Raw genomic sequence first — 26,078 nt, 5'->3', positions numbered from 1 at the left:
TTTTGTTTTAATTTTTAATCCCACAATAAATAGTTATTCTAGCACAGACTGTGAGTGGAACCGTCTGAAAGCGAAAATGGCAAAAGGCAAAATTTACAGAATTAACTACTATAAATATGTATTTTTACATTTAGTAGTTATTATTTTTTGTTTCTGTTATGTAATTTCTGTTGATGAAAGGCGATTGCATGCAGCAGAGATGCGCATGTTGCGATGGATGTGTGGAGTAACGAGAATGGATAGAATACGGAATGAATATGTTAGAGGAAGTCTGAAAGTGGCACCTGTGACAGAGAAGCTGAGAAATGCGCGTTTGGGATGGTATGGACATGTGATGAGACGAAATGAAAATGAGGTTGGTAAGAGAGTGTTAACTATGAACGTGGAAGGATATAGAGGAAGAGGTAGACCTAAGAAGAAATGAATGGATTGCGTGAAAGACGATATGTGTAAGAGGGGAGTGAGCGAAGAAATTGTATATGATAGGGGAGTATGGAAGGAGAAAACATGTTGCGCCGACCCCAGGTGACTGGGTGAAGGACAGGATAATGATGATGTTTTTTGTTTTTGTAGTATTAAGCCAATCTGGTGCTTGCTGGTATTTATAGAATAGGAATTATAGGTGGATATGCTGTATTCTTATATCGATAATAGGTTTTTATTAAAACAGAGTTAATCACAAATGTTTAGCAAGTCTTTATTTCCATTTTCAAATATATTTTTTTCGTAAACACGAACAGCCGTCGTTTTAGGAATGAGTGTCTTTGATGAAAGCCGCGCCTCGCTCGGCGACCATCATGATCGCTGCTTGAGGATTGCCCGTCGGCTGTGACGGCATGACCGATGCATCGATAACTCTCAAACCTAAAGAGAACATGGTGGTAAATATCTCGAAAATATGTACCTAGACTTACGAGGCTTGCGGAGAGTACTTAATGGTAGGCAGCGGCTTGGCTCTGCCACTGGCATTGCTGACGTCCATGAGCGACGGTGACCACTTACCATCAGGTGGGCCGTATGCTCGTCTGCCTAAAAACTGGTGGTAGGACCTCTTGTGAGTCCGCGCGGGTAGGTACCACCACCCTGCCTATTTCTGGCGTGAAGCAGTAATGCGTTTCGGTTTGAAAGGTAGGGCAGCCGTTGTAACTACTTGAGACCTTAGAACTTATATCTCAAGATGGGTGGCGCATTTACGTTGTAGATGTCTATGGGCTCCAGTAACCACCTAAAACCAGGTGGGCTGTGAGCTCGTCCACCCATCCAAGCAATAAAAAAAAACCTAACGTATTTTTTGGCATATCATTTCAAACCTTCAATTCCGTAGACTTTTAGTTGAGGATCGACGACCAAGCCGATAGCGGTTGTGCCGAGTTGATGATTCTGGGCATCAGTGTGCAATCGGATCATGCACTCCATCCAGTCATCTGACCAGTCTTCTGAGGTCTCACTACACTCATCAGTCGCTTCGGGATCTAGTTCTATGCCATATTCTGATTCTAGGATCTGTAAGACAAATAATACTGTTCATATACAAATTATATGTTTACCTTTAGTGAGACGTGAACACGTGAACAAGAAATATCACTACTGTGTTGTTCTTTGTGTGTAGGTATGTAGGTACTTTTTACTACTGCTTAACTTTTTTTTTCCCTACCTTAGCTGATAGCCTTGTGAGGCTATTTCAGCTTCAATCTAACGTTGTAGGTGAACTCATGGGGCTCAAACCGGAGAGTTGCCAACACTGACCCTAGCAAGAGCAGTGCTTCGCAGAATCTACCACCGGATCGGAAACGCTGAGAAAATCCGGCGAGAAACTCGGTGGGCTGTGTCTACGGGGGTGCTTAACGAATTATTATTTGATTTCATTGGTAGCTGGGCTTATTTAATTTTGTTGCGATAAATTTATGATTTTCGTTCAATTCGTGGAGGTAAAGTTCTTAAAGGCTTTACTATGAAATTATTGGCTAAAATTTTAAAAATTATTACATAGTATATTGAAATCTAAATTTATAATAATATATTGCATCTGCTTATCTAGGGTTGGTTCAGGTTGAAACTAGGCAAAATAAAATAGTAGTGTAATGTTTATCATGAATTCTCCGCAGCGTCTAATGACGAGAACTAGATATAAAGTCAATGACAAATAAATATAATTTTACAAGTTTTTTATTCATTGGTGGAGTGGTGTAAAAAAACCCAGGATTTAAGTACTCGATTAGGCTTAATAACACGAATGCGTATTCGAGTTCTATGTAAGGGATTCATAGGAGATTGGGTAGCATCGATCTCTAAATATTTACCAGCGTACTGCGATTAGCAACCGGAATTTACTCGTGGTGGGGTGTATTGTAAGCCCACACGGGTAAATACCACCGTTCTACCTATTTTTGCCTTCCACCTGTTCCGAAGGGTTGGAACCAGCCATTATTCAATACAATTGAGATTTCGATTTCAGTGTGCTTAGTGCGAGTTTTTTAACATTCTCGATAGGGTGAAAGTAAACTCAAATTAGTATGGTAGTTGGAACAGCGCCCCTAGCGGCACACGTAGTTTGAAGTCGTCGTGGCCTAACAGATAAGACGTCCGGTGAATTTGTGTTGAGCGATGCACCGGTGCTAGAATCTCAGGCGTATACCAATTTTTCTAATGAAATACGTACTCAACAAATGTTCACGATTGATTTCCACGGTGAAGGAATAACATCGTGTAATAAAAATGAAACCCGCAAAATTATAATTTGCGTAATTACTGGTGGTAGGACCTCTTGTGAGTCCGCGCGGGTAGGTACCACCGCCCCGCCTATTTCTGCCGTGAAGCAATAATGCGTTTCGGTTTGAAGGGTGGGGCAGCCGTTGTAACTTACTTGAGACCTTAGAACTTATATCTCAAGGTGGGTGGCGCATTTACGTTGTATGTCCATGGGCTCCAGTAACCACTTTACTTCAGGTGGGCTGTGAGCGCGTCCACCCATCTAAGCAATAAAAAAAAATAAAAACACGTAGTTTGAAGTCGTCGTGGCCTAACAGATAAGACGTCCGGTGCATTTGTGTTGAGCGATGCACCGGTGTTCGAATCTACGTACCAAATACGTAGGTACTCAACAAATGTTCACGATTGATTTCCACGGTGAAGGAATAACATCGTGTAATAAAAATGAAACCCGCAAAATTATTATTTGCGTAATTACTGGTGGTAGGACCTCTTGTGAGTCCGCGCGGGTAGGTACCACCGCCCCGCCTATTTCTGCCGTGAAGCAATAATGCGTTTCGGTTTGAAGGGTGGGGCAGCCGTTGTAACTTACTTGAGACCTTAGAACTTATATCTCAAGGTGGGTTTTTACGTTGGGTTTACCACATTTACGTTGTGGATGTCTATGCGCCCCAGTAACCACTTAAGACCAGGTGGGCTGTGAGCTCGTCCACTCATCTAAGCAATAAAAAAAAAAAGTAGGCAAACTCCAGCTCCATACAAATTTGAGTAAACTTTTACGCTATCGAGAACGTTAAAAAACATGCACTAAGCACACTGGCCTGAATGTGGGTAACGATTTTCACGTTACGATGTCTATGACCTCTGGTAACCATCTTACACCAGGTGTTACCGTGAATACTCCGTTTGCTCGTACACCCAGATAATCAATACGCAAGTCAGGGGTGATCTATGTTAAGGGTGCTTGATCTCTAGTACCCTTCGATAAGATCTCATATCGCAGCTTAGCGAATGTGGTTAATGAGTGCCTAAATTTGATCAACACTGTGCTTGTAGTGTCGTAAATAATCATATTCCTTCTATTCCTTCCTTTAGGGTCCTTCTATTTTAATTGCTTAGGCGACTTTAATAAAATTTTAATATTGTTCTTTAGTATATTTGGTACGACTATATCTCGTTGTATAACTGGTGGATCAGGTACTTCACCTTGCTTTCAGATATTTTTTTCAAATATCTGAGTCCGTCTTTGGCCACGATCATATCATCAGGATGTGAGAAGAAATTCGGATAAAATAATGGAGAAACTAGTGGGTCTGAAGACTGCAACGTTAAGTATCCCTTGCTTTTTGGCAGGAGCGCCACTGCATTGGCTCTGAAATTATTTGATAATTGTAATCATGTGCTATCAATTATTTATAGACAGACCTTGCCCCAAGGGTAAGGTTGTCGGTTGAAAGGTCAAACGAAATTGTGAATATCCTTCTATATTACTGATGGTAGGGCCCCTTGTGAGCCAGCTCTACCATCATCCTGCATATTTCTGCTGTGAAACAGCGTTGCGTTAATGCGTTTCGGTTTGAAGGTGGGGCAGCCGCTGTACTGTAAAACTGAGACTTAGAACTCATGTGTCAAGGTGGGCGGTGGCATTTACGTTATTGATGTTTATGGGCTCCGGTAGTCAGCTAACACCAGGTGGACCCTGAGCTCGTACCCCCATCAATGCAATAAAGAAAAATATAAGGTCCACGTTAGATATGCCTCCAAAATCGCCACTTAATACAATACTTTTGTAGTTACTTACGTAATATTTGTTCCTCTTTCTTGGCAGTCACTGTCAATAGTCTCTCCCACGAAGCCCGTCTTGGAGCATTCTGCATACATGCCATTAAAGAAGAATTGAAGGTCAGGTTGCTTTTTTCTTTTGTCCGCCAAACTTGAATACAACAATCCTGTTACCTAAAATTAATCGTCGGCTAATTATATTAATACAAATAGTTATTGTCAAACCATAATATTTTGTTCTTTTCTATATTTATTATGAATCTATGATAGTTAATTCATAAAAGCAATTGCATATTCCAAATCGGTGGGGCAATTCAACTTTTTTGTCTTTGTTATATTCAACGAATAGTGATAGATATTAAATAAATTAGAATTAACTGATGCGCGAACTCTTGACGCTACAGTTCCTACTTACAGACGACAAGGACAGATGCGAATCCCGCTGATCCGCAACCCACCTAATTTTAACAGATGTATATACGCAGTCACCAGTATCTCAAAAAGAAATCCGTGAGGGTGATTATGGTTAAGTTCGAGGAAATATAAGGCAGTTTTTCGTCCAATAAAAGATTGTTTTGAGGGTCAATACTGAAAAGTAGCTTTCATGGAGCAGCTAATGTGGATTTTTAGGTATGTCACACCTTTATATTCCTGTTCGTAGGAGGGAACATTCTTAATTGAATTCCAGCGTTAATAAATAAAAAGGCTTTTTGAAAGGGTGTGTTGTATAGCACTCTCTGGTTGCTACTACTGTTCTAGCTGTTACTGTTGCGTAGAAAATCCATCACCAGCTTTGGTTATTTAGTTTAGTTAATAAAAAACCATGTCTATTTTCTGAACCCACCTGAGTAATTGAGGTGGACGTCATAGGCCCCTCCTGATTCAACAAGTATGTGGCAAGCGTGCTCCAATCCAAGACTCGTGTGTCGTTGAGTTTAGGCAGTATAAACGATACAGTGACACCAACGTGATTCTGAAGATTCAAACCCACTGGGAGATCTGCTTTGACTGGAATGTTGTACTTCTCTAGCGTCTCTCGGGGTCCAATGCCGGAATGCAAAAGAATGTGAGGAGTGTTTAACGCTCCAGCACTTAAAATCACCTACAGAAACATTAGGTATTATTGTCAATATGCTTTAATTAAATACATTTTTACATACATTAATAAATGGGAAAGGTTCATATTTTTTTTGTTCAACAATTTTATCTCGAAAATAGGCATTGGAGCTTTTAAATGATCAATATAAAGTATAGTAATCGGCAAACTTCTTGAGCAAATGACCTTGACTGCGCAGAACCGAATTTTAGATCACTTTGGTGGTGAGGGTGAGGCGCGACGGCAGGGGAAATCGTATCGAGCGCGTTATTGGTAGATCAGTCGAACCTTGCGTCCCGCACCGCGCCCTCATTCCGCTTGCTCCCAAAAGTACGCTTGCATACAGTGGAAAGTCTATCGTTATTAATCGTTAAGTTATTAAATTTGTTATAATTGCTTGTGGACTTTGTTGCCATTGCTATTTGTTGAGTGTTTGTTGATTTTTTATAAAACATACACTATGCCGTGATAAACTGGTGTAGTACTTAAAAGAAAGGGTAGAAAATTTGTGTACGACGTATATTGCTTCATTATAAAACAGGGGAAGAATGATATGGAAAAATTAAAACAGACTTCGGAAGCAACAAAAACATCAGTGAGTACTGTTAGGTGCATTATTAACGAAGCTAAAGGCTCTGGCTTGCTCGCCGTGTTTCGGACTCCGGGTAAGAAAAGATCAGGGAAGAAGAAAGTTACCGGAATGGATAGTTTCGTTCAATCTGTAATAAAAAGATGTAATCATAATAACTACATAACAAGCAGCGAAACTCCGTACCGTAGAAAGGCTTCGAAAAATTTTAAGTAGATATAAATTTTAATGGCTCGGAATGAAGCTTACGACGAATTATGAAAGAGCTAGGCTTCAGATGGAAAAAAATAACAGAAAATAATCGGAAGCTGGTAAATGAAAAAAGTAACATTCGATTACTACGAATCGAATATCTTCAAAAAATAATTAATTATAGACAAAAAAGAAGACCGAATCGACCGAGTTGTAAACTACGCCGATGAGCCCTATGTCGACTCATCACGATGATAGCGACTCGGGTGATGAAAACAGTGATGATGATGATGGTCAAGATTATGATAACGAAAAAAAAATTACAAATACCAGCTTCGCTTCAACTGAACCAAGACCTGGCAACAGCTCTAGTTTTGACTTAATAGAAGGAATATCTATTTTACCCCAAGATTAAATTATTACAATTATTAACCTATATGTTTTGTTGATGTTCTAATAAATATATAAATAAATACATATGTTGATTTTAATAATTTAATAGCATTATGACGCAGAGTAAGTAATGTTTTTGCACGTGAGTGTACCATGCGCAAACTTACCCCCACTACGTCAACAAATGCTCAAGAAGTTTGCCGGTTATTATACTAGCCGTACTCGCCCGCTTCGCTGGGCATTTAAAATTAACATTATTATTTATGGTCATTATTATTAGGGAGTCCAACACTCATATAAATATTAGCCTATCCATTAAGTACATGTATTTTCTACATGGATACCAAGTTTCAAGTCAATCGGATGCATGGTTCAGTAGTTATAACGGAACATCCGTAAAAGCCACTGTAGATTTATATATTAGAATAGATTTAGGCTTATTAGATTTGTCTGATAAGTAAATTTGATGAGTGATGATTTAAATACCTCTCGAGAAGCATAAACGATATTTGAATTTCCGTCGGAGTCGATGAACTCAACGCCGGTGGCTGTGTCGTCAGTCACTATGACTCTTGTAACGTGCGCTCCCAGTTTCACTGTCAGGTTCGGTCGTTCTGACTTCGGTTTCAGGTACGCGCGCGCTGTTGTGTACCTCTGGCCGTTACTGCGGTTTAATAAAAGCCTTAACTGTAGTCTTTCTTTTGAAAAGAGGTTGTTTCAACGTCTATACTTCTATACTAATCTATACTTCTTTTGAAAGATTTGTTTGTTTGTTTGTATTGAATAGGCTCCGAAACTACTGAACCTATTTGAAAAATTCTTTCACTGTTTGGAAGCTACACTATTCCCGAGTGACATACAGCTATAATATTTTAAAAAAAAAATTAGGTATCCTTATTAAAACTCCAATAATTTAACCCAAGGTGTAAAAATATTACCTAAAATATTCTTTACATCGCGTGCCATGCGAAAGCAATTGATGATAGAATAATATAATAGAATAAATAAATTTTTTCGACTTTGTAGAACACATTATTATCTACAAAAAGTGTCGCGACCGCATATGTCTAACTATTATAGTTATGCCGCAATAAGTGTTCTTTTATTTATAAAAAATAAAACGACGTCGTTGAAATTTTTGTTAAAGACCCGAGCGAACTCGGCGCAGGCCGCTAGTACACCAATATTTTGGTAATGCTTTCCAGTTTTAAGGGCTGGGTGAACCTATTACGGTACAATCGATTTCATGTTTCAAGGTGGGTCCATGGGCTTCGTTAAACTTATTTAACATCTCTTGGATCGTGCGCTGCTCCGTATAAATAGAGGAAAACATGATGACATTGAGTTGACAAAGTTATTAACTTTATTACAGAAAATATGTTGGAAAGTTTGAATGAAGTGTGATTAGGATGTACAGGACGGACATTACTCTTTTGATCGATAGTTTTAGTGGCTTTTTATTGGAGACATTTTCGACATCATTCACGTTGTGACATCTATGGCTTCTGGTAGACGATTTGCACCAAGTGGGTCAATATTATTTATCAATCAAATACAACAATACCTAATTTTTTTAACAAGTATTGTCATAACTATGTCGGTCTTAGTAGATTCCTTTTGTACTTACTTTATTTGCTTAACTATCTGCCAGTAGCCTTGAGGGATTATTCTAGCTTCAACTTGATTAGGTGACAAGCTTACGAAGCACAGCGTGAGAGAATTTGCTAATATCTGCTCTACCTTGCAACCTTCTACCTATGATGCAACCTTCACTGAATCTACCACCGGATCGGAATCGCGACCCACTGAGAAGATCCGGCGAGGAAATCAGTGGACTTATACTTACTCGTTAAACGCTTGTGCTATGGTGAATCCATCGGGAGTTTCAGGATCGTTCATGTCAGCTATGATAGAGAACCCAGTTTCGTTGAGGGCATCCAATAGTTTATAAACGGCTGGACCTTGGTAACGGAACTAAAGAGAAATTATTTGTATTCATAAAAGACGTAATGGCAAGCGTTCTGGAGGCCGAAATGATTAATACTTAAATAAATTATACAAAAGATATAAATAGGGGGTGGGGTGGGGTCAGTCCTCATGCTGTGGTGCACTAAGGAGTTTATAAGTCCTATGCTGACTTGCCAATTTAAGGCTCAAGAATGATGGAAGACAAGTAGGTAGCTACCCGCTCGCAAAACTGTAATTCCGATGAAACCAAAACACGTGTGTAATAAAATATGTTACACGTACCTACCGAATTTAGTATACATTTTCTAATTTAGATTCCATAAATTATAATAAGACGTTATCATCATACATTAACAATGTATATTTACTATTTTTATCATAAACAAATAGTAATAATACAAGTCACACTAAGGCATCTGGGCCTGTACCACGATTCCATGTAATGTGGGAATCCGAGACGGACATACGTACGTCATCATCATCATCATCATCATTATCATTAGTGTGCTTAGTGCGCGTTTAACTTTTCGATCGCGTAAAAGTTAACTACAATTTTTATGGAGTTGCCCCAATAGTGCCCCTACGTGTGGTGCTAAGTTGAAAAACTAGCACTAAGTACACAAGCCTATAGTAGTCCATTGCTACACATAGGCCATCATACCATATGCACACCACTGAGCACGAAACTTAGCTTTATACATACGCACGTATAATAACATTGTTCGTCACAGGTTTGTTTGCATGACAGCCATATTAATATAAAGCAGTTTGAAGCAGTTTGTAGTATATGTACTTATAAAACCATATTATACTTACTCTTTGAACAGGCAAAGGCCCTGAACTAGAGTGGTGTTTCTCGCTCACTATAGTTCCAATTTCCTTGTTCCCCTCGGTCATGTCAAAGTATGGAAGATTTTCCTCCCATGACCAACCTTCAGCACCGAGCTTCACCCAGTCATCGTAATCAGCGGCATGGCCTCGATGGTACATCATACCATTAAGGAGACTTGATCCACCTGAGAATATAATATATGTAGTTTAAAAACATAAAAAATAAATAAAGAGAGAGAGAGAGAATACACTTTATTGCACACCAACACAATTTACATTCAAAAACAAAAACAGTCAAAAAGCACATATGTACAATAGGCGGTCTTATCGCTAAAAGCGATCTCTTCAAGACAACCGTTTAATTTACAGAAATTCTGTAAAATATAAAAAATATAGCAGGTATGATGCGGTGTACCATATACAATACATTATTATAGAAAATATATACATATAATAAACAGATATATACCGTTTACATAATATAATATATACTAATATACATACTTACATACAATACATACTAATATACTTACACACACATAATAAATCAACAGTATGGAAATTATAAATGATAATGATGCAACAAACAGCACTAAGCAGATAAGTAGTGTCCCTTCACCATTCTTTTAAAACAGTTTAAAGTTGGAGCACTTCTCACTGCATCCGGCAGAGCATTCCATAATCGAATAAATACCTAAGTTTGGGGGTAAAGGTAAAGCGAAAGACTGCCACTGAGCGGGTGAAATTGAAATTGGGTAGATCGACGATCTGAATGTTTTTTTCTGGGAAGGAAGTAGGTTTTTTAGCAGATGTGCGAGCAAAAGTTCAGTCCAGAGGGTTGGATTTTGCTAACGGCTGCTTGAGCGCCTTCAGAGCAGCTGCTTCGTGAATGAGTCTACGACCGGATCGAAATCGCGACCCGCTGAAAAGATCCGGCGAGAAACTCAGCGATCTGATGAATGGGTTGGCCGCCACCCCCTTGAGACATGAATTCGAAGTCTCCGTTTTACAGTACTAGTTCACGGCATAAATAAGCAGAGCAGTGGTACCTGCCCGTGCGGGTTCACAAGCCCTACCACCAGTAAAATGAATACGTAGAACATACCAAGAACCTTTCCTCGTGGCCAAAGACATCCTTTATCGCCTTGGTCGAGACAATAGTTGTCGGGCTCAGTTCTATAATCCCAATCCACCTCTTTGTTCGACCAGAATGCTCTGTAGAAAGAGGGAATGCGTGCTCCCGTAGGCTCTTGACCTCCGGCTTCCAGTAATAGTACCTAAAGCGTATCATATTGAGTAAAACGAGTAATGTAGGAACCAGAAATAGTAAATTGGGTTAATATTTAGTAGTATTGCTCGAACGATTGAAACATTTAGAAAAATATAAAATGATTCACAATTTAGTCAACAGGTAAAACTAAAAATGTGGCCTCTAAATACAATTTTCTTATGTTTGTGATATGAAAAATCGATTCACTGTGATTGTCGTTGTGCGCAAAAACACACAGTTGGTAGAACAACTCGCATGTCACCTGCTACACACTGATAATATCATAACAAAAACCCTCGCTGAAATACCAATAGCAGCTGTAAATAGTATCAAACGCGAGACATCTAGCCAACAAATAACACAATTAAACACGAGATTCGTTTAATATATTCGATTAAACTTACATTAAAATTCTTATCTTCGCTGAGTCTTCCAGCAACAATGGCTCCGGCCGGACCTGAGCCCACCACAATAAAATCGTAACGGGCATCCAGTTGTTCAGCGGATCTCACATTAGCGCATGGAGTTGCGATTTTGCAACGACCTCGGATGTACCCTTCGAGTAATACCATAAATAGCAGAGTTCCACTGCAAATCGGCGAGTTTTCTATAGAGACTCCTTCTTCAATAAGCGGACAGCCGCACTCCTAAATGAAAAAAGACTTTATAATTAGTAATCGTAATTGATATTATTTCTAAAGATTTAATAGGGGCTATCTACTCGTAGGGCATATTTTGAACCCGCTCCTTGGAGTAAGTACTTCTTAGAAGTAGTCTATATGTTCCAGTTTAAAGACCAGGACAATCTTTATACAGTTTAGATATCTGTCTTAAGGTGTGACATGTACGTTGTAATATCTATATCTATATCTATATCTATCTATCTATCTATCTATACATATAAAAATGAATTGCTGTTCGTTAGTCTCGCTAAAACTCGAGAACGGCTGGACCGATTTGGCTGATTTTGGTCTTAAATTATTTGTGGAATTCCAGAGAAGGTTTAAAAGGTAGATAAATGAATGAAATGCTCGGAATTAAATAAAAATAACAATTTTCTTTTTCCTTTGATGTGTCCTCCGTCGAACGGGGATTCGTTTTGTTTGTTTTAAGTTTATTTTATACAAAAGTTTAGGTTTTTTATTTATCGATTGAGGCACTACGAAGTCTGCCGGGTCAGCTAGTGTTATATAAAAATTAATTGCTGTTCATTAGTCTCGCTAAAACTCGAGGACGGCTGAACCGATTTGGCTAATTTTGGTCTTGAATTATTTGTGGAAGTCCAGAAAAGGTTTAAAAGGTAGGTAAATACGGAAATGCTCAGAATTAGATAAAAATAACAATTTTGTTTTTCCTTTGATGTGTCCGCCGTCGCGGCGTCGGACGTATTTCTTTTGTTTGTTTTAAGTTTATTTTATACAAAAGTTTAGGTCTTTTATTTATCGATTGAGGCTCTACGAAGTCTGCCGGGTCAGCTAGTCTTTAATATATAATATCATTCCGGAACGGGTCTTCTAAGTGATAATCGATATCAATCAATGATTGAAATTCATTTAGACTCCCGTATTGCTATTGAGATTACGAAAAAAAAAAAAAAAACTAATAGAAGAACAAAATAGTCGTCTGTGACATCGCAAACTAAAGTATTCAAAACGTTGGAATCAATATGATGTTAATAAAAACGCGAAATTAAACCGTAAAAGTAACTTTTAATTATTTATATCTACGATTTCGGAAAACTGATAAAAATTCTAACACATAACTTTAACAATAATGGGGTGAAAACAAACAGAAGAAAATCGTGCTTACCAGTTTCGTCTATTACCTATTTTTGTTAGAGTATTATTAAAAAAATACGGATATACATGTACTATACATGTACTTGTATCCTATTTTTTTACTTAATTCCCTAGTTGTTAATCTGTTACAACATAAAATACTGATGGCATTTTAACCACCCCTGTTATGTTGCAGGCCTGTTGTATGAAAGCAGTTAGGGAGACAGAGACATTCCGGATTACGTTAGTGGGCAAACGTTGGGCACCTAATTTAGGTAAACTTATAAAAAGATAAAAGAAATACTTAGACGGCCAAGTTTCAGTTACTGTAAGTACCCAATACTTGCAATAAATGGAGAGCCGGTCCATGGCCATCTGCTTTCATTAATATTATTTAGACAAATATATGCCTGGATGCTTTTTTTATTTTTATTGTTTAGATGAGTGGGCGAGCTCACAGCCCACCTGGTGTTAAGTGGTTACTAGAGCCCATAGACATCTCCAACGTAAATGCCGCCACCCATCTTGAGATGTGAGTTCAAAGGTCTCAGTATAATTACAAAGGCTGCCCCGCCCTTTAAGCCGAAACGCAATACTGCTTCACGACAGAAATAGGCAGGGTGGTGGTACCTACACGTGTGGACTCATAAGAGATCGTACCACCAGTAAAAGCCATTCCGCAAGCTATCCGTATAACCCCTCAAGAAAGTTATATGAGATCTGCTTTAAATAATTATTGAAGGATGCGTATAAAAGCTTACACATTTGGGTAACAAGAGAAATAAATAATTTATTTCCATCTAAATTAATTGAATACTTTAGGTATAAAACTTACCTCTGGAGCTAATATCATCTTTGAAGCTTAAAGTAGAAAATAACGAAGCGATTAATCCTAAAAGAAATTTAATTGTTACTGTAATATTTTACGTCTCGGCGAACGCCTAAAGTATCGAATAAAAACTTAATTGCTGAATTAAGAAATTGTTTCTTATATATGTTGGGAATTATGAATATTAAATGACTTGTCATCATTTAAATAATCGTGTGACGGTAGCGTTAACATATAGACGTTTCTCTAAATGACTAGGTACATAAATTTTAAAAAGCTATTGTAATTAGAAGAAATGGCGACGTCTGGTGAAGCGCACCACCCAAAATAATGACCACACTCTACCAAGAGTGCATACGACTGAGAAGAACAATTGGTATTAGATCTAATTGAACGGACGGAATGTTACATATTATAAAATATTACTACTATGTTACTGTTAATATGTTAATGTTACATGTAATGACGGAATGGATTGTTATGCTAATTATAATATATAAAATTCCGTCGTGCCATCGGATATGGACGACGCTGTCGTCCCGACTGATTTGCCCCACGTAACAAAAGCGTTATGGCAAATCATGGGACAGGGGAAAGCTACATTACCAGTAGTGGACGTCTACATGCCAATCATTAAACTAACTTTTGAAATATTAATGCACCTTAAAAAAAAATTTATTCAAATCCGAATATTAAATTGTAATTTATTTTAAATCAGACGTTTCGTGATTTAATTACAGATAGTAATCAAACTGCATCATGTTTTATAAGAAAGAGACATCATGTTCGCGATTGTATATGTGCTTTGTAATTCACATATCTATTTTAACTATCAACTGAAATGTTACCGTAGACAAACAGTAACAGGATAATTAGAACAAACAATTACTTATGAATTTAATAACGCATGTTCGTAAATCCTACTGCGTACAAAAAAAAACTTAAATTTTATTAAAGTAGAGCAAAGATGAGACTGCGCTTTTATTGTACAAAAATACAAAATAGAAACAAATTCAAAACATTATATAAAAAACAGTACAGTATTCTGTTTAATCGCTAAGAGGAATCCATTTACCCTCAGGTGGACCTGAACCATCCAAGTGAATATTTTAAGCGCGACGTACTTACCGATTGATAAAAAAGAACATAGCTCTCAAGAGTCTGGTTATCTCTGTTACTTTTGTCAATTTCTTTTGTGTATTTCGTGACTGTTTCCGTTAATTACAGTCTTGTTTTAATTTGAGGTGATTTATTTTATTTATTCAGAGTGTGCCCTTACTTTTCTCCACATTGCTATTAGAAGTCGTCGTGGCCTAATGGATAATACGTCCGGTGCATTCGCAATAATTCGTATCTAGCGATGCAGCGGTGATCGATTCCCGCAGGCGGGTATCGATCACCTGCAATTAACGGAAACAGTCACGAAATACACAAAAGAAATTGACAAAAGAAACAGAGATAACCAGACTCTTGAGAGCTATGTTCTTTTTTATCAATCGGTAAGTACGTCGCGCTTAAAATATTCACTTGGATGGTTCAGGTCCACCTGAGGGTAAATGGATTCCTCTTAGCGATTAAACAGAATACTGTACTGTTTTTTATATAATGTTTTGAATTTGTTTCTATTTTGTATTTATGTACAATAAAAGCGCAGTCTCATCTTTGCTCTACTTTAATAAAATTTAAGTTTTATTTTGTACGCACTAGGATTTACGATTAATTTTATGCAAATTTATAATTGAAGTTATTTAAGAAAAGCTTAAAAAAATTACATTTCAAACCTAAGCTTTCAAATTATATGACTCAAATTTAGTATTATAAATCACAATCACAGCTTATTATTTAATTTTTAAAGCAGCTTCCGCTTTTAGTAAAACGTGACGCTAAATTCATACAGAATAAGAAAGAAAGTAATAATGATGCAAACAAAACTTCGGCTGGTGAACGAATAAAAAAAAGAATTTGAAATTTATTATTTTTTTGCGAGACTGTAAAATAATAATCAAAAAAAGTACTCACATTTGTTCTAATTATGAATGTATGTTGTAGTATGGTGCAGGGAGCTTTGTGTCGTATAAAGTTTCGAAAGGATGAGCTCGGCACTGACGACAAAACCCTGATTCAGGTTTTAGGATATCGACCCCGATGATGTTCTAACACTAAATGCATTCAAAATATTCGTGTAAGCACGCACAAACAAGGCTCGTAAGCCGACAATTTTTGTGTTACATCGCATAATTAGCTTCCGTTAAGCATGCCTGTTGTAATTATACACAAGGACAACGCATGTTTTATGGAAATTTCATAATTTCCAGCCATAGTGCGTGAAAAAAAAATTCTATATTTCGCAAAGTAAATAAGGCACAAGTGTAGAATTTGTCATTAACTCACTTTAACAAGGCTTGTGGAGAGAGTACTCAACGGTAGGCAGCGGCTTGGCTCTGTCCCTGACATTGCTAAAGTCCATGGGGGACGGTAACCACTCACCAGCAGGTGGGCCGTATGGTCGTCTGCCTTCTTCTTCTTTGCCGTTTCCTCATTACTGAGGGTCGTGACCACCTTGGTCCAGTTTTTGCACCAGCTTCCTCGTCTGCCTACAAGGGCAATAAAAAAAAAGATGACCTGTACGCAAGTATCCTGACGAGAACGAGGTCTTGGTGACAGAGTATTATTTTTCTCAGTCGTTTCTTTCTTTTCAGAGCGGTCGTAGTCGCTATGACGTAATTTTTAAGGATTTGACATGGTTTGTCTTAGTGCATCAACAAATTTCAGTTTCCTGATCAAACGAGATTTAAATTGCACTCGTGATTACGCACAGACCACATTCAAATAGTGCGACATAATGCTCACAAGTCGAAAGAATATTAATCGATACCTGTGCCTGATATATCTAAATCGTGATAATGCATTTGATTTCGTTGCGACTTTTGCTGTTCTGGGACTCAATTTAATGATGATGAATGGGTTCTCGCTCTTTCAAAGTATTGTATGCCTGTATACTTCTGCTGTTGTGTAATTTCCGAGTACAGAACCATCAGTCCAACCTTTTCCAATTACGTATGGAAATGAGAGGTTATATTCCCGAAAAGGTACACTGACGCGCTGGACAGATGATACAATTCATTGAATATTACATTAGCGGGGTAGTAAGATAGTGCACCGACAAACATAGTATGGGGCGCTCTCCAGCCAGACAGAATGACTAATTACGAAAGGCAATAAGCATAAACAGATAATAAAAAGATATTTGCCGAGGATAAACGATGATGGTAAAAGGCAAAAATTATCGTAATGAAAAATGAATGAATGAATAAGCAGAAAATAATGACAAATGCAAAGAAAGCGTTAGAAAATTTTAGTTAATAGAAAATTAATAGTTTATAGATTAATTTTATAGATTTAAATAGATTTTATTTTTCTTTATTACGTAGGTAGCACAGCGTAAGCGATCACTTTCTGTTTTTATTGTTTAATGTTTTTAATATTTTTGTTGACATTCAACTTTGTTTATTAGTTTACTGAGATAATGTTTTATTTATGAGGAAAAGTTTGACCTTCAACGAGTAGGTGTGTTATTAGGTGCGCGACGACCCAGTCGCGTTCGCGGAGGAGACCCGGCTGCACGGCGAATATCGCGCTACGAAGGACGCCCTGCGGCTGGCCATCAGGCGGGCCAAAAAGCAGAACATACAGAGACTCTTGGAGGCGCTCCAAGCGCATCAATGGAGGAGCCCGTACAGGCTAGTGTGCGGTAAGCTGCGCCCGTGCCCCTCCTATGACTGAGCGTCTTCAGCCTCAACAGCTGAGAGACATCCTTTCGGTGTTGTTTCCGCAGGAGCGCAAGGTTTTGTCCCCCCACTATGGGTGAGCCGTCGGACGTCACCGATGGCCGAGCCCCTGCTGAGGTGCTCTGTATTACCAGGGCAGAGCTCAGTGTGGCCGTTGACAGAATGCAAAGGACACGGCTCCCGGCCCGGAAGGAAACCACGGCCGGGTACTGGCTTTGGCCCTCGGTGCCCTGGGGGATCGGCTCCTGGATGTATATAATGGCTACCTAGAGTCGAGACGGTTTCCGGGACGGGCTCTGGCGGACGGGCAGACTCGTGTTGTTGAGAAAGGAAGATACAGCCGCTGGTTATCGTCCTATCGTATAGCTGGAGAGGCGGGAAAATTGCTGGAACGTATCCTGGCTGCCCACCATAGTTCAGCATCTGGTTGGGGTTGGACCTGACCTGTCGGCGGAGCAGTATGGCTTCCGGGAGGACTGTTCGACCGTGGATACGATTCTCCGCGTGCGGGCTCTCTCGGACGAGGCCGTCTCACAGGGCGGGGTGGCGCTGGCGTTGTCTCTTGTACCAACGTATTTAGCACCCTGCCCTGGACTTTGATAGGAGGGGAACTGGAAAGGCATGAAATGCCCCTCTACTTCCGCCGGCTGGTTGGTTCCTACTTGGAGGCCAGGTCGGTCGAATGTACCGGGCACGGTGGAACCCTTCACCGGTTTCCGGTCGTGCGTGGTGTACCGCAGGGGTCGGTTCTCGGCCCCCTATATTGGAATATCGGGTACGACTGCGTGCTGTGGGACGCCCTCCTCCCGAGCCTCTGCGTTATATGTTACGCAGACCACACGTTGCTCGTGGCTCGGAGAGATGATTATAGGGAATCTGCCCGTCTCGCCACAGCGGGAGTGGCCCTCGTCGTCGGGAGTATAAAGGGCTGGGTCTCGACGTGGTGCTCAGTAAATCCGAGGCCCTGTGGTTTCACGGGCCGTGGAGAGCGCCACTTGTCGACGCCCACATCGTGATTGGAGGTGTCCGTGCATTTGAGGTACCTCGGCCTCGTGTGGGCTTTTCGCCCTCACTTTACGGGGCTGGCCCCCCAATTGATGACGACGGCCGGCTCCCGAATATTGGGGGGCCAGATCAGGTTGATGGCCTTGTACGGTGCGCTTGTATGGGCTGAGCCGCGCGATCGGGCTGCTATGGCCCGGTTCCTGCGCCGGCCGCAGCGCACCGTTGCCGTCAGGGTCATTAGCGGATATCGCTCCATCTCCTTCGAGGCGGCGTGTGTGTTGGCGGGGACGCTGCCATGGGAGCCGGAGGCGTAGTCGCTCGCTGCCGATTATATTGGCGTAATGAGCTTCGTGCTCTGGGCGTGGCGCGTCTCCCCAAAAGTGAGCTGCGGTCGCGGAAGGCCCATTATCGGTGGCGCCCCATGCTCGAGTCGGCAGGTGGGGGTCCGGGGATTTTCAACAGAACAAAAAAAAGCTATGTTATCAAGACTAACACTTCTAATAAATTAATATTTATGTTTTTTTGTTTGTTCGTATTTTATGTTTTGTCATACCGCTTAACTGATTGCAGTCAAACTTTATCAAGCTATTACTTGCACTCGCACAATTGTTGTAGGTACATAGTATTGATATAGTACATAGTGCTGATTAAGTAGTTAGCGCACGTATGTATGGTTTCAACAAATGCGTGTAATTTGAAATAACTTTAGTTACTTTGGTAGGACAGAAAAAAAACTCAAAGATATACACATAATAAATGCAAATAACGTTTTTAAGGGTGCAAATTTTTATTATAGATTCTTCTCTTTTCTCTTTTGTTCACTGGTCGCAAACGCTCGGCTTACCGTCGCTCAGCAGTACGGTCCACTCCAACACGTTGTGGATTCGCATGTGCGGATTCTCATTTTTAACTGAAAGAACGCAAATACTCAGATATGTCTTATAAAGTGTTTAAAATTATTAATTGTTTTATCTTATTGTATAAAACTGATCACACAAACGAATATGAAAAAAAAGAAGAAAAAAAAACATTTTGCCTCGGTGGCGCAATAGTTTATGCTTCGGACTTTTTGGCCAAGAGTCGTGGTTTCTACTCCCACATCGGGCAAACCTGAGTGTGACGAACTGGTTTATTTGCCCTTTTTCTGGGTAATTTAATATCTATAATATAATAGGTTGGGGAAAAAGTATTTTCGCCTTATAGTATGTATGAACTTGTAATAAAATCTCTTTGTACTTAGTAGGTATAGCTATTTGTATCTGGCTAGTTTTGGTATCATTAAAAGCTTGAAGAAGATAATTCCAAATTCAAATCCAAATTCAAATCCATTGGTACTGTCAAGATGAGTGAATCTAATGAAGAAATTCGATACATTTTAAAATTTTATAAATACTAAAAAAAGATAAAAATCGAACGCAAGCCGCGACAAAAATTTGCAATGTTTATGGACCTAGTGCAGTGTCTGTGAGAGTAGCACAAATTTGCTTTAAGCGTTTTCGATCCGGAAATTTTGATGTCAGAGATGCACGTCGCTCTGGTCACCCTATTACGGATAAAATGGATGCAATTTTTAAAAAAGTGGAGCATGATTGGCATATCAGTAGTTACGACGTAGCTGAAGAACTGGGAATCACAAAACAGTTTTGGCGCATTTGAAAAAAATCTGGATACATAAAAAAGCTCGATATTTGGGAACCTCACGAGCTCACTGACAGAAACCTAATGAACCGTGTACTCCTTTGCGATTCTTTATTACGACGTAATGAAACAAAACCATTTTTGAATAAGCTGATAACTGTTCTAAAAAGTGGATCACGTACGAAAAGAACGTGCGAAAAAGGTCGTGGTCAAAGGCCGTTCAGGCTTCACAGACTGTGACGAAGCCCGGGTTAACTCGCAACAAGGCGATGCTGTGTGTCTGGTGGGATTGGAAGGGCATTATTTATTATGAGCTGATACCACCAAGCAGGACCATCAATTCTGAACTCTACTGCGAACAACTGATGAGATTAAAATGAGATTAATCAACAGAAGGGGTGTGGTTTTTCATCATGGTAACGCTAACGCTTCATAACGCTAGACCTCACACATCTTTAGCCACTCAGCAAAAATTAAAAGAGCTTGGCTGGAAGGTGTTAATGCATCCGCCGTATAGTCCTGACCTTGCACCTTCAGATTTCCACCTGTTTCGGTCTCTTCAGAGTTCTTTAGGCAGTGTCAGGTTAACATCACGAGAGGACTGCCAAAACCAATTGTCGTGGTATTTTGATCAGAAGCCCCAAAATTTCTATAGTAATGGGATCATGTCACTACCTACAAGATGGCCAAAACTTATCGAACAAAACGGCACCTACATACTTTAGTTAAATGTAAATAAACTATATTAAAAAATGTTGATAATTTTCTTAAAAAATGCGAAGAAACTTTTTCCCCAACCTATTATATATTTATAAATCGTAGATAGAAGCATATTATATCAATCTATTTTAAGTCTTTCGCCCGAGTCACTATTGCGTGTTATTTAAAGGTTTATTAATCATAGTAACAAATACAAAATCAATAAATCTTACAAATAATCTTGCGATTAGATTAATGTTTCGTAGCTAGTGCCGCTAATCGTATTTTATATGGAAATTTTACGAATTTATCATGACCTAGCAAAAAAACATGCTTATCCAGGGATTATGATAGCTGGTAATTGGTGATCCTCAAGATGCTCCGGAAGACAGGTGTTTGTTTATCTTCCGTCTTATAAGTTCGGAGAATATTTAAACAAAATACCTAGGTATGTTTTGAAGGGTTATTGTTAAAGTCACCGTAAGACTTTTAAACATAGTCGCCTTAGGGAAGGATTGGTAAGATATTGAATTTAAACGCCCGATGGCGAGTTTTAGTCGAGGGCTCATATTATTCTCATTATAATTTAGTTCTATGATCTTTGGGCTCCGCGAGTCGTGGACATAACTAAAGCTACTTTTACGGTTTAATCTCGCGTTTTTTTCGTTTCTCGCCAAAGAACTGTAAGGTATACGAAACATAGGATAATATTACAATGACAATAAGCGAGATAAAACCGTAAAAGTAATTGTAATTTAATATACTTCGTTTTAGATCAAACCTTGTACTCGAACATATTGCTTAGTGGGTATATCAGCTGGTCTCCATTTGGGTCGTCCGAGGCCGAAGTGTGTTGTCGATGCTATCCCTTTCTCATACTCCTGGGAAAATAACACCCTTTAACGTAGTTCTGTCTCGCTTGAGATGCGCTTTGATGAGCGAGAGCGAAGAGTGTAATTGATTGAACTCTGACCCGTTCCACTACAATGCGTTTCAAAAACAGTTTTCTGCCACGCACAGTAAATCTCTGGAATTCGTTGCCATTCCGTTGCCGTATTCAAGAAAAGAGCATATTCTTACCTGAAGGGTAGGCAACGCACTGGCGTAAACGCTGGTGACCGTGGGCGGCGGTGAATCACTTACCATCAGGTGACCCGTCTTGCTCGTTTGCCTCTTAGTTGTTATAAAAAAAAAAAAATAAAAAAAAAAACCCAAACGACTAAACGGAATTTTAGAATTCACCAATTTTCTCTTATCCAAAACTGTAACGTATGATTGCTTCGTGACAGAAATAGGTAGGAGAACTGTACTAATACAATATGCCGGGCCAGTAATTTCAAACTTTACAATTTTGCGCATTTCATTTTGCTCCACTCTACTATACTTTATGTAGACGGACGTTGTCAAGGTTGGCTATGTGATTGTCTGTGAGCGACACCATCGCGTGCACACATGTATACAGCGGCAATAAGAAAAACACATGTTAGATATGTATTTATTTAGAAAAACTGGTGCCCGCCCGTAGGATTTTAATCCAGACGTAGTCGCTTTTTTTCGATACAAGTATACCGAGCGTCTTACACGCTAGGCCTGCATTGGTAGACTTGATAGGATTTTTCCTAAGCTAATTTTAACGGCCAGAAGCATATATTTCAGAACATTTTTTTATTGCTTAAGTACATGACCGGAACCCATAGATATCGACAACGTAAATTATGTCACCCACATTGAGACATGAGTCTCAGTGTTACAGTATAACGGGCTCCAAAAATATATTTATACAAAAACTTCCATCATTTATGTATACTGATACATTAGAGCAAGCATTCTTTTGTAGAGTCTTGTTAAGTTTTTTGTGCAACAACCTATAATAATAATTATTGTAGGTATGTTGTTTTATTACTAATATATTCTTTTTAAATTGTCAATTGAAATTAATACTGTTATTACTTGATTCCAAATATTCCTTCTGATGATCTTCGGTTCTTGTCGATCAGATCTTGCCGAGTTTGGATTATAATCTGGTGGGTGGTAGAGCATATCGTAAGCGCACAGCGGAGCTACGACTGTTTTCCATTTCGTGTTGAAAAAAGTATCTTTGGAGACGGGTATAATAATTTCAGTTCTCATATAATCAGGCAGAACTGTTGCCATTTTAAAGTTTAACACTTATTAAGAGTACATAATTATCGTGTTCTATACGTGAATATTATTGACATTTTGAAATTCATTCCGGAACTGAAAATAATTTTACACGCCTTATTGAATGTGTTTGGTTTTATTTTATGATGTAAATGATAACGTGTCATGGTTTGCATGTTGACTTTTCCTGCTTCAAAAATTCGGTTTGTTTCTATATAAAACCTTTTTATTATGTGATTAAATTTAGTTCACAGATAATGAAACATCCTTTTAAATTGGTAAAAGCAAAACAGTATTGTAACTGTTAGTAAACGATTTTCTTTTATTTATTTTTTTGCTAATATTTGGCGATTTAGTAATGGTTTAATATAATAATGAAAATATTTGAAAATAGTCCTGAATCCTGCTTTCTCTTATTTGTCAATCGATTTTAAGCTTATTTATACCTATTGATGAGATCTTAGTTTATTAGATTTTTTATTTTTTATTGCCTAGATGTGTGGACGAGCTCACAGCCCACCTGGTGTTAAGTGGTTACTGGAACCCATAACATCTACAAAGTAAATGCGCCACACACCTTGAGATATAAGTTCTAAGGTCTCAGTTTAGTTACAACGGCTGCCCCACCCTTCTAACCGAAACGCATTACTGCTTCACGGCATAAATAGGCGGGGCGGTGGGTACCTACCCGTGCGGACTCACAAGAGGTCCTACCACCAGTGATTACACAAATTATAATTTTGTGGGTTTGATTTTTATTACACAATGTTATTCCTTCACCGTGGAAGTCAATCGTGAACAATTGTTAAGTACGTATTTCATTAGAAAAATTGGTACCCGCCTGCGGGATTCGAACACCGTAGCATCGCTATATACGAATGCACCGGACGTGTTATCCTTTAGGCCACGACGACTTATTTAAAACTAGATTTATTAAAGTATCGAAATTTTAATAGCAATAACAAAATAAAATGGATCACATATTTGGTTCTTTGTTGTAGTACCTAGTCGTGCTACGTACACACGTGTCGACGTTTAAACAACTCGAGCAAACATTTCCCAACTTGTATTTAATGTAAATTAACAATATTAAAAAATTAACAATGTATAAAAATGATAATTAAAATTTAGTCGTTTACATCTTTTAATTTTTGGCGGGCTTCTTTTATTTTTTAAGGTTTTTTATGACCTATTAACTAAGACCTTAGGTCATGTCTAATTTTAATATATCTTCTTATTTTTATGAAAAATGATATTATGGAGTGAAATGAAATGAAGTGAAGATGATTAATTTGAGACATTATTCAACTGGGATGCAATTAAATGAGATGATATGGGATGACATATAATCTCAGTAAAATGGTGGTCATTTACTGAGATTTTTCAGGTTTTTTTCGGTTTGTGGTCGAGTGCTTGAAGCAAGTGTTTTGGTTATTTATATAATTTTCGGGTGTTTTATTGGGTTCTATTCCCTGTTGATTAGCTAATTATTAGTTTTGTGTGTTTATATAAGTGTGTTGTCTTATTTGCAAGTATTATAATGTAGTAGTTTAGTGTAAATAGTGTAATTATGAAAGGCGTTGACCTCCCCCCGGTCGGGGGGGAGATAATATCCTTGACCCATCTAACTCTCCAATCCCAATGGACACGGAGGTAATCCATCCTTCTAGAAAAAGATAAACTCCTCCGAATTCTGATCATTCCTCTTTACCACCTAACAAAAATACAGTCGCGCAAGTAATCGGATCTGTTCAGTCTGTGTATACCTTACCAGAATATGAGGGTAACAGAAAACGATATTTGGATCAGGATGTTGCTCCTTTTTTGATCCATGTAAGCAAAGATTGCGAGTCTTCGGCTAGTGCTACACTACGCCCAATTAAATTTGGTCACTTTTTACACCACAACAATATCAAGGACGTTGCTAAAGACGGCGTTAAACGTATCGGCCGAAACCGAGTCTCAGTACAATTTAAAACTGCTGTTGCCGCAAATTCTTTCCTAGATCACCCAGGTCTTGCCGCAGCTAAATACAATGCCATACCTTCTTATAATGTGACTCGCATGGGTATTTTAAGAGGCGTCCCTGTAGAGTGGACCTAGAAGAATTAGTTTCTTCCATTGAAATTCCTGATGGTTTTGGACGTGTCATCAGAGCCCGATGGCTCAATAAAAAATCAACTGAAAACAACACTCCTATTTGGACTCCAACTCCGACAGTTATTCTTACATTTATTGGCCAAAAGCTTCCTGATAGGGTTTACTGCTTTTTTAATTCCCTCCCAGTTCAGACATATATTTTACCAACTATTCAATGTAATAATTGCTGCAGGTTTGGACATGTTCCTACGCAATGCCGGTCAAATGCGCGTTGTTTTATCATATATATAGTGGGATTCACTGTAATAGTTTATCTCCTATACCTACCTGTTTGTTTTGCTCTGGTAACCATAAAGCCATTGATACATCTTGCCCTGAATATTCTAGACAGAAATCTATCAAACTGGTGATGTCACAAGAAAATATTTCATACAATGAAGCATCAGTCAGGTTTCCACAAGTTAGAAGATCTTGTGCAGATATTTCTCGTACGCCTCCCCTCTGTTTCCCACTCAATCTTCCCAAACCCTAACCCAATCCTTTCCCCACGCCCAAGCCATATCCAATTTAGTCTCGTACCGTCGCATTTACTGTACCCAAAAATCCCCTCCAGCTCCGGCATCCAGGCCAAGTTATAATAGGCAAGCTCATCAAGCTATCGTTAGTACTCCCCCTTCTACTCTCCCTTATGGGAGTGCCTATCCTTCAGATGATGTATCTCTCCCAATGACAATCTCCTGGAACTCTTACTTTCTACAATTTTAAATATATTTTCCCGTTTTGGGGACTTTGAACTACCGAACAATGTCATATCTAAACGTACTGAGCTTAATAAAATTATTAAAAATGCCCAAATTCCTACAATGGAATTGTCAAAGACTTCGTCACAAGAAGAATGATATCATCACTCTTATTAATAAATACAAACCTTCTATCTTTGCTGTCCAGGAAACATGGCTTAAGCCCGGATCCAACTTTACGATCCCGGGTTTCTCATGTCTCCGGAACGATAGGTCAGATGGTTATGCTGGTTCTGCTATTTTAGTATCTAAAAATGTGATATTTAAACAAATCTCCCTTCCTTCCCACAGTAATAGCATTTATGCTGTTGCTGTTAGAGTTAATAATATTTCTTTCCTCTCCATCTACATCCTTGAACCTAACTTAGCTATTCTCTTTGAATTAAAAACTATTATTACAAGTCTTCCTCCACCTATCCTTATCCTTGGTGATTTTAATATTCACCATACATCTTGGGGTTCTAATTAC

The 26,078-nt window shown here is 38.8% G+C and overlaps 2 protein-coding genes across 2 annotated transcripts; both read right to left on the bottom strand.

The window, feature by feature from the left end:
- Positions 1–676: 676 nt before the first annotated feature.
- On the bottom strand, positions 677–13,602 carry LOC101746910 (glucose dehydrogenase [FAD, quinone]). The gene is made up of 11 exons (XM_012692642.4): positions 13,444–13,602; positions 11,235–11,477; positions 10,666–10,837; positions 9,546–9,745; positions 8,608–8,735; positions 7,248–7,425; positions 5,336–5,593; positions 4,511–4,665; positions 3,916–4,081; positions 1,311–1,503; positions 677–864 (listed from the first exon to the last, which is right to left on the bottom strand). The coding sequence occupies exons 1-11, from the start codon at positions 13,459–13,461 to the stop codon at positions 749–751; spliced, it is 1,827 nt and encodes a 608-aa protein (XP_012548096.1). The 5' UTR covers positions 13,462–13,602; the 3' UTR covers positions 677–748.
- Positions 13,603–18,998: 5,396 nt separating this feature from the next.
- LOC101747042 (uncharacterized) lies at positions 18,999–22,902 on the bottom strand. The gene is made up of 3 exons (XM_004928817.4): positions 22,518–22,902; positions 21,349–21,448; positions 18,999–19,140 (listed from the first exon to the last, which is right to left on the bottom strand). Exons 1-3 carry the CDS (start codon positions 22,719–22,721, stop codon positions 19,049–19,051), a joined length of 396 nt encoding a protein of 131 aa, XP_004928874.1. The 5' UTR covers positions 22,722–22,902; the 3' UTR covers positions 18,999–19,048.
- Positions 22,903–26,078: the final 3,176 nt, after the last annotated feature.

Source organism: Bombyx mori, chromosome 16, assembly GCF_030269925.1.
Source record: "Bombyx mori chromosome 16, ASM3026992v2".
NCBI lineage: Eukaryota > Metazoa > Arthropoda > Insecta > Lepidoptera > Bombycidae > Bombyx > Bombyx mori.
The sequence above is the reverse complement of the archived record's forward strand: the minus strand, read 5'-3'. Positions and strand labels throughout refer to the sequence as shown.

Bases quoted from the DNA above. Each gene is read 5' to 3' on its own strand.
- LOC101747042 (XM_004928817.4), bottom strand. From the start codon at position 22,721: ATGGCAACAGTTCTGCCTGATTATATGAGAACTGAAATTATTATACCC. The intron at 21,449-22,517 runs GTAATAACAGTA...TTATTTTCCCAG, and splicing joins GAAGGAATATTTGGAATCAA to GAGTATGAGAAAGGGATAGC. The intron at 19,141-21,348 runs GTTTGATCTAAA...GCGTTCTTTCAG, and splicing joins GCAATATGTTCGAGTACAAG to TTAAAAATGAGAATCCGCAC.
- LOC101746910 (XM_012692642.4), bottom strand. The intron at 10,838-11,234 runs GTAAGTTTAATC...GATACGCTTTAG, and splicing joins GCGAAGATAAGAATTTTAAT to GTACTATTACTGGAAGCCGG. The intron at 1,504-3,915 runs GTGAAGTACCTG...TTTGTCTTACAG, and splicing joins AAAAAATATCTGAAAGCAAG to ATCCTAGAATCAGAATATGG.